Source organism: Oryctolagus cuniculus, chromosome 6, assembly GCF_964237555.1.
Source record: "Oryctolagus cuniculus chromosome 6, mOryCun1.1, whole genome shotgun sequence".
Taxonomy (NCBI): domain Eukaryota; kingdom Metazoa; phylum Chordata; class Mammalia; order Lagomorpha; family Leporidae; genus Oryctolagus; species Oryctolagus cuniculus.
In genome coordinates, this window is record NC_091437.1 from 11,511,798 (window position 1) to 11,530,576 (window position 18,779).

Consider the following 18,779-nt stretch of genomic DNA (forward strand, 5'->3'; position numbering starts at 1 on the left):
AATCTGACTTCTTCTTCCTCAATACTAAGGAAAGGTTCAGGAAGGGAGCAGCTAGAACGGATCTATTATGTAACATCCAATAATCCACAAGTTCCCACATTCTTGGGAAGGCTGTAGGATGCTGTGTACACCAGGCCCAGAAAGTGTGAATATGGGGGAGCCACCAACAATTCAAAAGATCAGTAGTGTAGGCCAAGACTAACTATGAAAGGTGTTGCTAGAGAACTGGGTCCCTACTACCAGTGGAAGCACAGGATCCCAGTGTAGCAAAGAACAGATAACTACATCTAACCACCAGAGGCATGGAGGAATCATCATGATGACAGAAAGATTCAAACAGCTGTTAGGAGGCACTGACTTGCCTTACAGTATTACTACAAGGAAGACAAATGAGGACTTGATACAGACAGACTTGATACTAAAAAGAGAAACAGAGAGGATGAAGCCAACCTTAATGAAAGTTATGGTCAACTGTCCAGTTTCCAGATGTGAGCCAGTTCTCAAACCCAAACCCATTGACGGAAAGAGAAATTATGCCTCCTTGTAGAAGGATCTTGTAATATAACAAGTAGGTGCAGTTTTAATTCCATCATTCTTTCACCCAAAGAAATGTGTGGACATTTGCTTTGGTAATCATATATTCAGAAAATAAGAAAATTGGGGGGGCGGAGCCAAGATGGCAGAATAGTGAGGGCACGCACCGATAGTCCGGGAAAATTTAGTTTAATAAAAGTGGAGTTACGGTAGCCTCAGAAAAAGGATCAGGAAAAAAATTGCAGAGGAAACTCTTCCGGATCTAGTGGCTGTGACTCGGGAGGACCTACTAGGAGAGCAAGGTCGCCCACTGCGCAGAAGCCGAGCCGCGGGAGCCGCAGGGTCTGCGCGCCAGTGCGGGAAGGGGAGTGGATGTGACACAGACACCAGCAGGGAGAGGAGGGACGCCCAGGGCTCCGAGTCCACACATCAGCGCTGGAAGGGGAGGTGAGCTCAGAAACCGGAGACACTGGCGGGGAAACAGCGGACAGAATTTAGAGGGAAGCAGGCTTTGAAGCGAGAAAGTTCACCAGACTGACTACAGGAGAGAAAGAAAAAAAAAAAAGGGTGGAGGGGTACTGGTACAGACAAGTTTCTCTCTCCGACAACCTCGCAAAGGCGAGCAAGAGACAAAGAGCAGGCCCCACTTGGGATATACATAACAAAAGGGGAGAGCTAAGGCTACAATTCAGTAGCATAGGCAACCCAGTGCGAGTCCGCAGGAAACTGAGCTGGCACAGACTCTTTGGGTAGAAGCCAGAGATCCAGAGATCGGAAGCTAAATACCATCAATTCTGCTCAGCCATGCAGTATTACTTACATCCTGAATAAAAAATAAAATAAAATAAAATAAATAAATAAATAAAGAGAGATTTACCACGCATAACCTGAGGGTGTCACCTTTGCACACCCGTAACCAGGAAGAACCAAGCAGAGCTCTCAGGAAACACCCATTGCAAGCCTCCAAGGCTCCTCCAACAGCAGGCAGTCCACTTAATACAGACATAGTATAAAAAAAAATCGAGGGAACAAGATCAACGATGACACTATGATGCATCCAAATAAACAAAATACCCCAAGCCAAGATTATGAAGATGATGAAATAGAAGAAATGCAAGATACGGATTTCAAAAAATTTATGATAAGAACATTTAGAAGTATTCAAAAGCAAATCCTTGAACTACAGAAATCCTTATTGGACAAGATTGAAAATCTCTCTCATGAAAATGAAATTTTAAGGAAGAATCAAAATGAAACGCAGAAACTAGTAGAAAGGAAAGTGTGATAGTGAAGAGAAATCAAAATGAAATGAAGAGCTCAATAGATCAAATGACAAACACATTAGAGAGCCTTAAAAACAGAATGGGTGAAGCAGAAGAGAGAATATCGGACTTAGAAGACAGAGAACAGGAAAGGATACAGTCAAACCAAAGAAAAGAAGAGGAAATTAGAAATCTAAAAAATATTGTTGGGAATCTACAGGATACTATTAAAAAAACCAACATTCGGGTTCTAGGAGTTCCTGAAGGCATGGAGAGAGAGAAAGGATTAGAAGGCCTTTTTAGTGAGATACTAACAGAGAACTTTCCGGGTTTGGAGAAGGACAGAGACATCCTAGTACAGGAAGCTCATAGAACCCCCAATAAACATGACCAAAAGAGATCCTCACCACGACACGTGGTAATTAAACTCTCCACAGTGAAACATAAAGAAAAGATCCTAAAATGTGCAAGAGAGAAACGTCAGATTACTCTCAGAGGATCTCCAATCAGACTCACAGCAGACTTCTCATCAGAAACACTACAGGCTAGGAGGGAATGGCGAGACATAGCACAGGTGCTAAGAGAGAGAAATTGCCAGCCCAGAATATTATATCCTGCTAAGCTCTCATTTGTGAATGAAGGTGAAATAAAGATCTTTCATAGCAAACAGAAATTGAAAGACTTTGCCGCTAATCGTCCGGCCCTGCAAAAGATACTTAAAGATGTGTTACACTCAGAAACACAGAAACACGGCCATCAATATGAAAGAAGGGAAAGGAAGAACACCTACCAGTAAAAGAGCATGGGAAGCTCAAAGCATATACTAGAAAATATCCCAGGAAAATGGCAGGGCAAAGTCACTATGTATCAATAGTCACATTAAACGTTAATGGACTTAACTCTTCAGTTAAAAGACACCGATTGGCTGATTGGCTTAAGGAACAAAACCCAACTATTTGTTGCCTACAAGAAACACATCTCTCTAACAAAGAGGCATGCAGACTGAAAGTGAAAGGTTGGAAAAAGATATTCCATGCCAACAGAAACCAAAAAAAAGCAGGTGTAGCCATATTAATATCAGACAAAATAAACTTTAATACAAAAACGGTTAAGAGAGACAAAGAGGGGCACTATATAATGATTAAGGGTTCAATTCAACAGGAAGATGTTAACTATTATAAATGTATATGCACCTAATTACAGGGCACCGGTCTATTTAAAAGATATGTTAAGGGACTTAAAGGGAGACTTAGATTCCAATACAATAGTACTGGGGGACTTCAATACTCCACTCTCAGAAATAGACAGGTCATCCGGACAGAAGATCAACAAGGAGACATCAGATTTAATCGACACTATTGCCCAAATGGATCTAACAGATATCTACAGAACTTTCAATCCTACATCTAAAGACTTTACATTCTCCTCAACAGTGCATGGAACCTTCTCTAGGATTGATCACATACTAGGCCATAAAGCAAGTCTCAGCAAATTTAAAAAAATTAGAATCATACCATGCAGCTTCTCAGCCCACAGCGGAATGAAGCTGGAAATTAGCAACTCAGGAAACCCTAGAAAGTATGCAAACACATGGAGACTGAACAACATGCTCCTGAATGAACACTGGGTCATTCAAGAAATCAAAAGAAAAATCAAAAACTTTCTGACAGTAAATGAAGACAACAACACAACATATCAAAACTTATGGGATACAGCAAAAGCAGTATTGAGAGGCAAATTTATAGCAATAGGTGCCTATATCAAGAAATTGGAAAGGTACCAAATAAATGAGCTTTCAGCGCATCTCAAGGACCTAGAAAACGTGCAGCAAACCAGACCCAAATCTAGTAGGAGAAGAAAAATAATTAAAATCAGAAAAGAAATTAACAGGATTGAATCCAAAAAAAAACACTACAAAAAATCAGCCAAGCGAGAAGCTGGGTTTTTGAAAAAATAAACAAAATTGACACCCCATTGGCCCAACTAACTAAAAAAAGAAGAGAAAAGACCCAAATCAATAAAATCAGAGATGAAAAAGGAAACATAACAACAGAAACCACAGAAATAAAAAGAATCATCAGAAATTACTACAAGGACTTGTATGCCAGCAAACAGGAAAATCTATCAGAAATGGATAGATTTCTGGACACATGCAATCTACCTAAATTGAACCATGAAGACATAGAAAACCTAAATAGACCCATAACTGAAACAGAAATTGAAACAGTAATAAAGGCCCTCCCAACAAAGAAAAGCCCAGGACCAGATGGATTCACTGCTGAATTCTACCAGACATTTAAAGAAGAACTAATCCCATTTCTTCTCAAACTATTCAGAACAATCGAAAAAGAGGGAATCCTCCCAAATTCTTTCTATGAAGCCAGCATCACCTTAATCCCTAAGCCAGAGAAAGATGCAGCACTGGAAGAAAATTATAGGCCACTATCCCTGATGAACATAGATGCAAAAATCCTCAATAAAATTCTCGCCAATAGAATACAACAACACATCAGAAAAATGATCCACCCAGAACAAGTGGGATTTATCCCTGGTATGCAGGGATGGTTCAACATTCACAAATCAATCAATGTGATTCACCACATTAACAGACTGCAGAAGAAAAACCATATGTTTATCTCAATTGATGCAGAGAAAGCATTCGATAAAATTCAACACCCTTTCATGATGAAAACTCTAAGCAAATTGGGTATAGAAGGAACATTCCTCAATATAATCAAAGCAATTTATGAAAAACCCACGGCCAGCATCCTATTGAATGGGGAAAAGTTGGAAGCATTTCCACTGAGATCTAGCACCAGACAGGGATGCCCACTCTCACCACTGCTATTTAACATAGTTCTGGAAGTTTTCGCCAGAGCCATCAGACAAGAAAAAGAAATTAAAGGAATACAAATTGAGAAGGAAGAAGTCAAACTATCCCTCTTTGCAGACAATATGATTCTTTACTTAGAGGATCCAAAGAACTCTACTAAGAGACTATTAGAACTCATAGAGGAGTTTGGCAAAGTGGCAGGATATAAAATCAGTACACAAAAATCAACAGCCTTTGTATACACAAGCAATGCCACGGCTGAGAAAGAACTGCCAAGACCAATCCCATTCACATTAGCTACAAAAACAATCAAATACCTTGGAATAAACTTAACCAAGGACGTTAAAGATCTCTACAATGAGAATTACAAAATCAAAGAAAGAAATAGAAGAGGATACCAAGAAATGGAAAAATCTTCCATGCTCATGGATTGGAAGAAACAACATCATCAAAATGTCCATTCTCCCAAAAGCAATTTATAGATTCAATGCAATACCAATCAAGATACCAAAGACATTCTTCTCAGATCTAGGAAAAAATGATGCTGAAATTCATACGGAGGCACAAGAGACCTCAAATAGCTAAAGCAATCTTGTACAACAAAAACAAAGCCGGAGGCATCACAATACCAGATTTCAGGACATACTACAGGGCAGTTGTAATCAAAACAGCAATGGTACTGGTACAGAAACAGATGGATAGACCAATGGAACAGAACTGAAACACCAGAAATCAACCCAAACATCTACAGCCAACTTATATTTGATCAAGGATCTAAAACCAATTCCTGGAGCAAGGACAGTCTATTCAATAAATGGTGCTGGGAAAACTGGATTTCCATGTGCAGAATCATGAAGCAAGACCCCTAACTTACACCTTACACAAAAATCCACTCAACATGGATTAAAGACCTAAATCTACGACCTGACACCATCAAGTTACTAGAGAACATTGGAGAAACCCTTTAAGATACTGGCACAGGCAAAGAGTTTCTGGAAAAGACCCGGGAGGCACAGGCAGTCAAAGCCAAAATCAACTATTGGGATTGCATCAAATTGAGAAGTTTCTGTACTGCAAAAGAAACAGTCAGGAGAGTGAAGAGACAACCGACAGAATGGGAAAAAATATTTGCAAACTATGCAACAGATAAAGGGTTGATAACCAGAATCTACAAAGAGATCAAGAAACTCCACAAAAACAAAACCAACAACCCACTTAAGAGATGGGCCAAGGACCTCAATAGACATTTTTCAAAAGAGGAAATCCAAATGGCCAACAGGCACATGAAAAAATGTTCAAGATCACTAGCAATCAGGGAAATGCAAATCAAAACCACAATGAGGTTTCACCTCACCCCGGTTAGAATGGCTCACATACAGAAATCTACCAACAACAGATGCTGGCGAGGATGTGGGGAAAAAGGGACACTAACCCACTGTTGGTGGGAATGCAAACTGGTCAAGCCACTATGGAAGTCAGTCTGGAGATTCCTCAGAAACCTGAAGATAACCCTACCGTTCAACCCAGCCATCCCACTCCTTGGAATTTACCCAAAGGAATTTAAATTGGCAAACAAAAAGCAGTCTGCACCCTAATGTTTATTGCAGCACAATTCACAATAGCCAAGACCTGGAACCAACCTAAATGCCCATTCACAGTAGACTGGATAAAGAAATTATGGGATATGTACTCTTTAGAATACTATACCGCAGTAAAAAAACAATGAAATCCAGTCATTTGCAACAAAATGGAGGAATCTGGAACACATCATACTGAGTGAAATAAGCCAGTCCCAGAGGGACAAATATCATATGTTCTCCCTGATCAGTGACAACTGACTGGACACCAAAAAGGAAACCTGTTGAAGTGAAATGGACACTATGAGAAACGGTGACTTGATCAGCATAGCCCTGACTGTTAATGAACAACTTAGTACATTATCCCTCTTAGTATTCTTTTTTTGTCTGTTCTACTTAATATGACTGGTTTAATTCTATAATTAATACACAGTTATTCTTAAGTGTTGAAATTTAACTGAAATGTGATCCCTGTTAAACATAAGAGTGGGAATAAGAGAGGGAAGAGATGTACAATTTGGGACATGTTCAAGCTGACTTGCCCCAAATGGTAGAGTTAGAAACATACCAGGGGATTCCAATTCAATCCCATCAAGGTGGCATGTACCAATGCCATCTCACTAGTCCAAGTGATTAATTTCAGTTCACAATCGATCATAATGAAAGGACTAAGAGTCAAAGGGAGCACATAAACAAGTCTAGTACCTGCTAATACTAACTGATAGAATAAATAAAGGGGAGAGCGATCCAACACGGGAAGCGAGATACACAGTAGACTCATAGAATGGCAGATGTCCTAAACAGCACTCTGGCCTCAGAATCAGCCCTAAAGGCATTCGGATCCGGCTGAAAAGCCCATGAGAGTATTTCAGGCATGGAAAGCCAAAACACTCTGGCAAAAAAAAAAAAAAAAAGAAACCTAAATGAAAGATCTCTGTGAGTGAGATCCCAGTGGAAAGAACCGGTCTTCAAAGAAGGAGGTACCTTTCTCTGAAGGGAGGAGAGAACCTCCACTTTGACTATGACCGTGTCTAAACAAGATAAGAGTCGGAGAACTCAAGGGGCTTCCATAGCCTTGGAAACTCATGACTGGAGCATAGGGAGATTACTGATGCCACAAACAGGAGTGTCAATTTGTAAAGTCAACAACAGGAGTCACTGTGCACTTACTCCTCATGTAGGATCTTTGTCCTTAATGTGCTGTACATTGAGATTTAATGCTATAACGAGTACTCAAACAGTATATTTCACTTTGTGTTTCTATGTGGGTGCAAACTGTTGAAATCTTTACTTAATGTATACTAAACTGATCTTCTGTATATATAGAAAATTGAAAATGAATCTTGATATGAATGGAAGGGGAGAGAGAGCGGGAAAGGGGAGGGTTGCGGGTGGGAGGGAAGTCATCGGGGGTGGGGGTGGGGGAAGCCATTGTAACCCATAAGGTGTACTTTGGAAATCTATATTCATTAAATAAAAGTTAAAAAAAGGAAATAAAATTATCCAGACTATTAAAGACTGCTGGATACAGAGTGTAATTGTCACCCATATTCATAGACCCAAAACACCATCATGGCCCCACTGTTACATTAAGTGCATATGGAAGTCATGTAACTAATAAAATCCCACCCCAGCGTATCTCATTGTGGGGCCAGGATATCCTAGGATCTACCCACCTGTCATCATCTCGGTTCCTGAATGCATAATTGGGATAGACAGGTCCCAGAACCCTCACAATTTCCAGAACAGTCACATTGATTCCTTGACAGGTAAAGTAAGAACTGTCACATGAAGGGCAAGAAGAAATCCCTGAAACTTCCCATCACCAGTGTTCCTGGAACCAGTGGGTACCATGTCCCAGTTAGGGTGGCAGGTTAATGTCATCCCCAAAAAGATTAATGTCATCCCCCAAAGTCTCAACTGAGCCAATTCACCAATCTAGTCTCTGAACAGCAACAACAAAAACAATCATGAAAAGCATACTGGACTTATGGAAACAGTATCCTAGGTAGAGCTGTTGTTTGGGGCTTGGCTTCTTCACTAAAGCAAACCAACTGAACCTCAAGTTCATTGTATGTGGCTTTTGATCTGGGACCACTTATTAAGTGCAATATCCTTCAGAATAGAGCACCTGAGGCAGTTCACGTCCACCCAGGACAGGTGACAGTGTATGTTCACAATCCTGCTCCAGACGTGTGCTGACCTGCCTGCCCTGTCACACTAAATCCAGACACCTAGCTCATCTGAACATTACACAGCACACCATTCTAGAATGATGCAACTGAGTTAATACATCTGATGAGCAAAAGAGTGCCCTGTAGGAGGTAGCCAGTGGCTGGAGCAGTGGTCTGGTTTTAGGAGTCCAGTGTTGTCTCAGTAGCTCTTCCAAGGTAAAGATGGCATTAATGCACCGTGAACCTCCAACTCTGGATGAATAAAATGATAAAAATAGAGCTCACTGGACTTCCAGTTGTGGAGTTAGCAAGTACTGTGCTCAGGAGTTTGATTCTGATTCATTTATCAAGTGACCTAAAAAGTTTCCCAGTTTCAAATAGATTCCAGAATAAGGTTTTAAAAAAAAACTCCATAGTTGATTCCAATTACTCCCTTTAGAATCCTGAGAGATCTCCCAATGATAATACTCAGCACAACAAAACATACATTATACAGTTTTCCTTTATCAAGATAAAACCTTCTATTCCTTATTTAAAACCCTCAAATACTCTGCTAACAGCAAGCGCATAATCCACAGTGATCAATGGACCTACCCCATCCCAGCTTCCTGCCATCCCGGGCTTCTGACAGCAACTTATTCTAGAAGGGAGCAGGATCAGTAATCAAAATGGCGTGGTGCTTTGTGACTGGCTTTCCTATGGAGGAGAATGACAAGAAATGAGAAAAGGAGAAAAATGTCTTCATTACAAATGCTAATGTAAAGAAGCAGAGTTACTTTCCATCTTTTCTTCTCCTTATTTATTTACGCTGCACGCATCTATTAATTTAACACTTCAGCATTAATTTTGTAACATATGTAAATTCTAAAGAGCATCTGATTTTAAAATGAAACGCTTTAAAGAAAAATAGTACAGTGAGATCTACAGGTCGCATAAATCAAAAATGGCTTCAGAAGAGCAATCTACATTCACATAGTTCTTTAATTTCCAATTGGCAAAGTATTTTCACATGTAAAATAAATTCTCGCTTGATATATCTATGAAGGAAAAAATAGTAAATATTTTTATTCCTTTGGAGACTGAAACCACCAAAGTACAGAGATTTTCTGCTCAATTTAATATCTAAATACTTCTCATAAACTTTATAAAAGTGTATTAGGTTAATTTGATATTCCATATGAAATAAGAATTTCTATCCCAATTCATTTGGGTATTTGAAAAGCATTTTATTTGTGTTTATTTCTCAGTGTATGTCAAGCATGGTGCTAGGTCTGGGAATTTAAAGATGAATAAAATAATAAGCTCTGTGCTTAGAGGACAGATACACACATGCACACACACACATGCACACATACACTTACGCATATATAAAAATGCCAGAAATGATATCCACTGGATATAAACACAGCACTTTGAAACCAGGAATAAAAGGTAGTGATTAATTCTGAATGAAACCATATAAGGCACTACAGAAAAAGTAATATATTTTATAGCACTTCAAGGAATGATATGAATCTCATGTGGACTGAACGCAAGTTGGAAAGATGACTTCAAGATGAGAGAAGAGGAAAGAAGCAGAGCGAAGCCCAAAGAAGCATGAAAGTTGAGGGTGTGCCAACGAAGAGACAGAGTCACCAAAGCTAAGGAAGAAATGAGTTGTGCACAGCCGGGAACAACAGTCTAGGTCTGTATTTTGTTAGACATTAATTTTACTATAAACACCAAATATCAGAATGCCCACAGGATAAGCATAACACCAAACACATTTTCACATTTTCAAGGTCTAGAAAATTGTGTGACAAACTTTGCTGTGGGAGGTGGAACCATTTTTTTGAGAAAATTAACTGGATTCTTAAATGTGAACTGTGTTTTATGGCACTGTTTTGCATCACATTCCATGTGCTGCATTGGTTTTATATCTATGCATTTTATTACTTCTGGGATAGGCATTTATGTGAAGAGCATCAATTTTCCTAAAACACTAGCTGTAGCAGTCAACACTTAACGTGGCTCTAACAATCATTTTCATAACCTTTCTTCAGGGAGTTATATTTTAGGAAGAGAAATTTTAGGGAAAACAAAAGCAAAGATGGGTTCAAAAAAGTGAAAATTAGTGAGAAACTGCATGGTGAATATCAATCACATTCTATTAGCAGACCTGAAGTGCAAACAGAACTTACGCATCTACTATCATTTATAGTGCACTTTAAGAAAATTATTTGAGAGTATGGAGCTTACTATAAAACTACAAGTTTGACATTCTCATATAATGAAGAAATTTCTACCTCACTACCCATACATGATAGCAACAATATAATACATCTAAAACATTCTGTGTAAGCTGAATAGGTTTTTCAATATTTGATAGCAATACCTGCTTACTGAATATGTAAAATGGTGCATTTTTAATAATTAAATAAAAAGTATCCAATAAAAACTATTAGGGGATATTCTGTGTGCTTATTCTGCCTCAAACACTGTGATACATTCTCCACATATATTCCCTTATACAATTGTTTCAATCACCCATAGGCAGTAAATACTATCCTGAATTTACAGCCGCGGAAACTATCTTAGAAAGGTAAGCTGACTTATCCAAGAAAACACAGAAGAGTAAAACAGAGAAGATAATATACACATAATGCAGACTACCTGAGAGTAATGCTACTAATATCAAAGACATAGATATTAACCCTAAGTAACCAAACAACCGTAAGATAACAAATGTTCATACACATAAATGGGTAGAAGACTTGAATACACTTCACCAAAGAAACATAGTTGGCACTATGTAAAACACACTCAGTACCATAAATCACTATAGGAATGCAGATTAAAAACAATGAAACACTAGTACGCACCTATTAGCACAACTGAGGCTAAAATGTGCACGTTACAATTGAGTGACTGATCACAGCACGAGTGAGCAAGGACATGAATGGACTTCAACTCTCATGCATCACTGATGGGAACGTAAAATGCCACAAGCACTCTCAAAAACACTTGAGAACTTTCCTAAAAAGGTAAACATGGCCTTACTCTATGGTCCAGCCACTCAGCAGGAGACCACATACTTCTACAGGAGTGTCCCCAACAGCTTCAAAGCCACCTACTGTGAACAAATCAAATGCCAATCAACAGATAAACAAAAGGTTACACCCATGCGACCTAATACTACTCAACAACAAGAGGCATTATCACTGCAGGCCATAACACAGATGAATCACAAAATAACTCTAAGTGAGAGAAACCAGACAAAAGGTATACGCACTGCTGATTTTATTCACGTGGAATTTTGCAAAGTGTAACCTAACGAATCTACAGATGGAGGAAAAGCAAGTCAGTAGTTGCCTGGGATGGGATGGGGCAGAGAGGCGGAAGGGAGGGCAAACAAAACACAGAGGAGGCAGGAACCAGCTCTGATTGGGGATGGACGTCTTCGCTGTCTCCTTCACTGGTCTCACAGACGCCTATGTCAAAAACCATCAAATGGTACACCTTGAGGATGTGTTGTGATGCCAACCATTCCTCCAGGAAGCTATTAAAATGTATACATTTTCACCTGTGTGCCTGTACTACATATTTTTCATTAGTATTTCTTTAATCTGTGAGAATCCCCATCAACATTTTAAGTGTCTAATCTCTGTATAGAGGAAGAATCAGGGACGTCTCTCTTTAGTGAGATCATCTTCATTTTCTCAATGCCCTGTATGCATTTAAGACTAAATGAGGGGCTGTGGCATAGCGGGTAAAGCAGCTGCCTGCAGAATCCACATCCCACAAGGCCGCTTCGAGGCCTGGCTGCTCCACTTCTGGTCCAGCTCTCTGCTGTGGCCTGGGAAAGCAGAAGATGGCCCAAGCCCTTGGGCCCTTGCACCCGAGTGGGAGACCTGGAAGAAGCTCCTGGCCCCTGGCTTTGGATCTGTGTAGCTCCAGCCATTGGGGCCAATTGGGGAGTGAACCAGCAGGTGGAAGGCCTCTCTCTCTCTCTGTGTGTGTAACTCTTTCAAATAAATAAATATTTTCTGTCTCTCTCTGCCTCTCCTTCTCTCTGTGTAACTTTCACATAAATAGATAAATCTTTTTTTAAAAAAAAGACTAAATGATATTTTGAACATTACTCTGTTCGAGTTGTCCTTTTTAAAAAATACCGTTTGTACATCTCTGCGTTTACAAGACAGGGAAGCTACATCAAGTTCACTTCCACTCTTGAAGACGGTACCTCTGGTGTGGTCCTAGGCGCCCCTCTCAGAGGCAGGCCTCTGCCCTCACCTGCACTGATGGCGGCGGCTCTGATGGGGGCCCCCGTCTGGACAGGAACAAGTCGGAGCCGGGGGGATGGGGACAGGAATGATTCGGGGCGGGCGGGGTAGGATGTGGACTGAAGGCTCCCTCTCTCTGAGCACCAGGGCCTCCTCCAGGGAACGCACGTCTGTCCCTGGTGAAATGGGAAACCAGCCGGCCCCGCTGGCGGGCGCCTGGAACCCCGCGCCGCGCCTCTGGAAGCGAAGGGGCGTGTGACGCACCTGCCGTCGCCTAGGGCCGCGTTCTGGCCGCGCTAGGGCCCTGGGCGGCCATGCTGTCCTGGCTCTGGCGCATCTCCAAGCACGCGGGCCCCTCGCTGCTGTCCCTGCGCCCCGCCCGCCGTGCCTGCGCGCTCCCGCCGCGCTGGGCCCCACGGCGGCCCCTGGGTCCCCGGCCGGTGGCCCCCCGCCGCCCGCTGGCCGCAGTGGCCTCGGCCGGGCACTCCTCGCGGGTGCGCCAGAACTTCCACCCGGACTCCGAGGCCGCCGTCAACCGCCAGATCAACCTGGAGCTCTACGCCTCCTACGTGTACTTGTCCATGGCCTACTACTTCTCCCGAGACGACGTGGCCTTGCACAACTTCGCGAGGTACTTCCTCCGCCAGTCCCGCGAGGAGACGGAGCACGCGGAGAAGCTGATGAGGCTGCAGAACCAGCGCGGGGGCCGGATCTGCCTGCAGGCCGTGAGGAAGCCGGAGCGGGACGACTGGGGAGGCGGGCTGCAAGCCATGGAGTGCGCCCTGCGGCTGGAGAAGGAGGTGAACCAGGCCCTGCTGGAGCTGCACTCGCTGGCCTCGGACAGAGGGGACCCGCACCTGTGCGACTTCCTGGAAACCCACTACCTGCATGAGCAGGTGAAGTCCATCAAGGAACTGGGGGACCACGTGCACAACCTCGTCAGGATGGGGGCCCCGGAGGCCGGCCTGGCCGAGTACCTTTTTGATAAACACACCCTTGGAAACGAAACCAAGCACAACTAAACCCACGCTGCCTTCCCCACGGCCCACTGTTCCCGAGACCCAGAGCCAGCTGTCTCCTGCTTTCTCGCCCCCTTACACCTCGCCTCCAACTCTGTATTCTCCGCCTGTTACACTGTCCCCCAGTGAAGAGATTCCTAGAGAAAATCCGTTTAGCACCATGTTAACAAGGGATTTTGGCCAGCATCAAGACACTCATTTTCTCAGCCCAAATGATACTCCAGGATAAGATGGTATGAAAAGGATTGCAGAAACAAAACAAAAGACGTTTGCTGTGGATGCAGACTTTCTCCAGTCGCCAAACAGTATCTCAGACCATGAACTAACACTAAAATTCCATGATTTTCAGTTCAAAAAGTGACTCCTATTTTCAACCTCTCCTTCAAAAATCTAAGATGGGAAAGTGTCGAAGATGAATACACAAACAGCTATAATGATACAGAACTGAAGAATAGAAGTAGCACTGTGAAACTACACACATGCACAATTCTGTGACAACGGATACCTCTTCCCAGTGTGTTCCAAGGAACAGCAATGTCTGGAGATGGTTTGTTTTTTAAAAGGTTTTGTAAGCAATTAAATTTGGGATAAACTACATCAGATAATCAGTGCTGGCCTTGGAAAGTCCCAGTATGTATTAGCATCTTAAGGGCTCTGGGACGTCTTGCATGTGAAGAACAAATGGGGAAAGCTTAACTATGTGTTGAGCTCAGTGTTTCCCAGACGTAGGCAATCTCAGTGTTTGTTTGTTTGGTTTTTTTTTTTTTTTAAGAGTGAAAAACTACAAAGTTTGTATGATTCCAAAATCTGTACACTGTAACAGTGGGCTCTGTAGCCAGCTTTTTAATCTACCGAATGAGTGAAAACATGCATAAGACACCTTTCTGTGGTCTTTAAAATTCATGGGACAGAACATTGGGGTAGAAAATCAACAAAGGATACAGAATGAAGGAGGAATTCTCTGGGAAAATGTTTTCTTTAAAGGGGTAGAGGTGAGGTAAGTGGAGAATACGTGGTGGCCAGCCATTGGATTAGACTAGAGCACTGTTGGTGGTCAGAGAGATGGGCTGGGGGGCATAAGGTGGAGGGGAGAAAATACGGGGGAAAGGGGCAAGGTAATTCAGTGGCCAAAGGCAGTGCCTTCAAGGGTACTTGGCATGAGACTGCCGCGCTAAAACTGAGCAAGTGGAAGCTTTAGCTGGTTGTGCAGAATAAGAATCCAGGACCAACCCAAATGTTTGCATTATTTTGGTTCCCTTAAGACAAAGATACTAAAGTTGGGATTAAATGTGGAAACTTCAGAGGAAACAGGAAACATGAAGACTGTTGGAGAAGCAGGGAGAACCTTCCTACCTCAGGGACTTCCGGTCCGCAGGGAAGGAAGGAAGGAAGGAAGGAGAGTTGTGTGTGGCTCTGCGCAGAGCGGCAGTCAGGGAGATTGCCAGCCAGTCACTGGTCAGAGGAGCCTTGAGTCTCCGGGAAATGGACCTGCCTAAGCACCGGTCTGGTCAGGACTGGGAGGACCCACACAAGAGTAGGTTTAGAACAAACTCAGTAATGAGGCACTGCAGAGCGCAGTGCCTTGGACCCTTGGCAAATTATGATGCTGCCTTGCAGAACCAGAGAAGCACAGTGTGACTGTGCCAGGTTAAAGTACCATACCTGGAACCACTTTCTGCAGCTGTTGTCAAATGCGATGTTGTCAGGCTGTGATATGGGCAGAAATTCATGATGTGTTACCTGAAAAATGAGCAGTATTTTAGGATGGATTCATTACAGTTCTGTATTCTTACAGAGAAAATTACACGTGAATTAAGAACATGGGAAGCATTTATGCCAACAAGTAAAGGTGGACAATCTCTTAAATAGATTGTGTTTGATATTTACTTTGTCTTTTCAAAATGAATTTCTTATCATAGACAGCCATTATTTTCATACTAAGAAAAGCAAGCCAAAATATAATATGGAGAGAAAAACAATAAAGACTTGAGATACGGGGAGTCCAAGGAAAATAGAAACAAAGAGATGCTGTGGTGAGGTCAGAGGCAGCATCATTCAAATTGTGCAGGCAACTGAATGAAAGGAATTACAGAAACAAGGTATGGGAGGACAAGTGATGTGTCTGGGATCTGAATTACTGGAATAGAGGGCATTTGAGAATAAATAGGGATCTCACCAGGAGGAATGATGGAGGGGGAGCATAATGATTCTCACTTTGATTATGCAAATCCATCTCACAGTCTCTCCTCTGTGAGCCTGTTCTGCTACAAAGGAATCCTATTACATTTCCTTAGGAAATTTCCTCTTCAATTTTTCTAGATAACTGTTTTTCAAACTATACATTGCAAGCCATTAGTGTGTCATGAAATTATTCACTGAGTCACTGTCTACCTTTTGTGAGTAAAATAGAATTGCTTTGAAGTGAAATTAAGTAAGGTATGGATATTATCTATTGAAAATTTTCGTGCGCGTGTGTGTGTGTTCTCACGTCCTTACAGTCTAAATAGTGATATTTCCTATTCTGTGTTGCTGTCAAAAGCATTCAATAGCCACTTCCTAGATGATTATTTTACAGATTCTCCTTTCTCCTCAAATCCCCAAATCTCTCCCTCCCAGTATCAGTTGATAATCCTCTTACTTTACTGAGGAGTAATCACAGGAGAAAGTCATCCTTTTCCATCACTGAATTAATTTTATACTTGCATGGGTGTTCACTTACTAAGCTCTTTGTCCAGCTGCAGTGGTTGAGGCATCAGTATTGCCTACTAAAACCAAATTTCCACATTGCCCTCAAATGCCCACTTAGCCCCACGGTCAAGGACACAGAGGAGTCAACCCTACAGTAATCCTCTGTCTTGTATCAATCTTTTCCTGTCCATTGGTTGGTTCTTAAGAGGATACAAACATCGTGTTATTTTCTCCCCATCTTTAAAAATGTACCATCAAGGCACTTGCACTCCTTCCATGAAATTCAAAGCTGCCAGCCTCTACTGATCTTCCTCTAACAACCAGACATCTTGAAAAAAAGTGCTGTTTTCTCTCTTCTCCACTTTTTACTCAGCTCTTTCTTGCCATCTCCCAGGCTAGCGTGCGCTCACTACCACATCAGCATATTGTTCCCCTTTCTTTCAAGGTCATCAGTGAATGTCATGTTGATCAAGACAAAGGTCATTTCTCAGCTTTCCTGTGACTCAACTGGCTGGCAGTACTGGTCTGGTCTTTCTCCCAGTACACGCATACCACAGTGTATTTTAGTCACCATTTTGAATCTTAGTGTGTCTTAGTGACCTTTAAATATTGGACTGCCCAGAGCCCAGTCTTCACATCTAAACTTCCCTTCATTATCTCTACTTGCAGTCTAAAGGTTTCATGCAGTCCAGGGACTTTTATTTAGATATATATATTTGCTGAAAAGTCACATTTCTATAGCTTACTTAACCACATTTTTGAACTCCAGATTACATTTTTTTTTATTTTTTTTAAACTTTTATTAAATGAATATAAATTTCCAAAGTACGACTTATGGATTACAATGGCTTCCCCCCCATACCGTCCTTCCCACCCACAACCCTCCCCTTTCCCACTCCCTCTCCCCTTCCATTCACATCAAGATTCATTTTCGATTATCTTAATATACAGAAGATCAGCTTAGTATACATCAAGTATGGATTTCAACAGTTTGCTCCCACACAGAAACATAAAGTGAAAAATAATAGATGATTTTTTTAATGATGATGAAATCAGAGCAGACCTATTGTCATGTTTAATCCCAGTGAGAGTCAAGTTGGGAATTGATAATTTCTTTTTTTTTTTTTTTACAGAGGATCAGTTTAGTATGCATTAAGTAAGGATTTCAACAGTTTGCACCCCCATAGAAACACAAAGTGAAATATATTGTTTGAGTACTCGTTATAGCATTAAATCTCAATGTACAGCACATTAAGGACAGAGATCCCACATGAGGAGTAAGTGCACAGTGACTCCTGTTGTTGACTTTACCAATTAACACTCCTGTCTATGGCATCAGTAATCCCCCTATGCTCCAGTCATGAGTTTCCAAGGCTATGGAAGCCCTCTGAGTTCTCCGACTCTTATCTTGTTTAGACAAGGTCATAGTCAAAGTGGAGGTTCTCTCCTCCCTTCAGAGAAAGGTACCTCCTTCCTTGAAGATCTGTTCTTTCCACTGGGATCTCACTCGCAGAGATCTTTTGCCAGAGTGTCTTGGCTTTCCATGCCCGAAATACTCTCATGAGCCCCTCAGCCAGCTCCGAATGCCCTCAGGGCTGATTCTGAGGCCAGAGTGCTATCCAGGACATCTGCCATTCTATGAGTCTGCTGAGCACCTCACTTCCCATGTTGGATCACTCTCCCCTTTATTTACTCCATCGGTTAGCGTTAGCAGGTACCAGACTTGTCTATGTGCTCCCCTTGACTCCCAGTCCCTCCACCATGACCAACTGTGAACTGAAATTGATCACCTGGAACAGTGAGATGGCATTGGTACATGCCACCTCAATGGGATTGAATTGGAATTCCCTGGTATGCTTCCAACTCCACCACTTGGGGCAAGTCAGCCTGAGCATCTCCCAAATTATACATCTCTTCCCTCTCCCATTCCCACACCCATGTTCAACAGGGATCACATTTCAGTTAATTTTTAACACTTAAGAATAACTGTGCATCAATTACAGAACTAAACCAGTCATATTAAGTAGAACAGATAAAAAAAACTACTAAGAGGGATAATGTATTAAGTTGTTCATTAACAGTCAGGGCTATGCTGATCAAGTCACCGTTTCCCATAGTGTCCACCTCACTCCAACAGGTTTCCCTCTTGGTGTTCAGTCAGTCGTCACCGATCAGGGAGAACATATGGTATTTGTCCCTTTGGGACTGGCTTATTTCACTCAGCATGATGTGTTCCAGATTCCTCCATTTTGTTGCAAATGACTGGATTTCGTTGTTTCTTACTGCGGTATAGTATTCTAAAGAGTACATATCCCATAATTTCTTTATCCAGTCTATCGTTGATGGGCATTTAGGTTGGTTCCAGGTCTTAGCTATTGTGAATTGAGCTGCAATAAACATTAGGGTGCAGTCCTCTTTTTTGTTTGCCAA

At 41.8% G+C, this 18,779-nt stretch overlaps 1 protein-coding gene and 1 long non-coding RNA gene across 2 annotated transcripts in view; one reads left to right on the forward strand and one right to left on the reverse strand.

The window, feature by feature from the left end:
- Window positions 1-18,779, reverse strand: part of LOC103347854 (arginyl-tRNA--protein transferase 1) — a 323,705-nt gene that overhangs the window by 174,967 nt on the left and 129,959 nt on the right. The window contains exons 4-5 of the long non-coding RNA XR_011389658.1: window positions 12,653-15,401; window positions 8,975-9,076 (exon numbers count right to left, since the gene is read on the reverse strand). This is a non-coding gene — a long non-coding RNA (arginyl-tRNA--protein transferase 1). The remainder of the gene's footprint in view (window positions 1-8,974; window positions 9,077-12,652; window positions 15,402-18,779) is intronic.
- FTMT (ferritin mitochondrial) lies at window positions 12,916-14,269 on the forward strand. The gene has a single exon (XM_008254945.4). It carries the CDS (start codon window positions 12,957-12,959, stop codon window positions 13,662-13,664), a length of 708 nt encoding a protein of 235 aa, XP_008253167.3. The 5' UTR covers window positions 12,916-12,956; the 3' UTR covers window positions 13,665-14,269.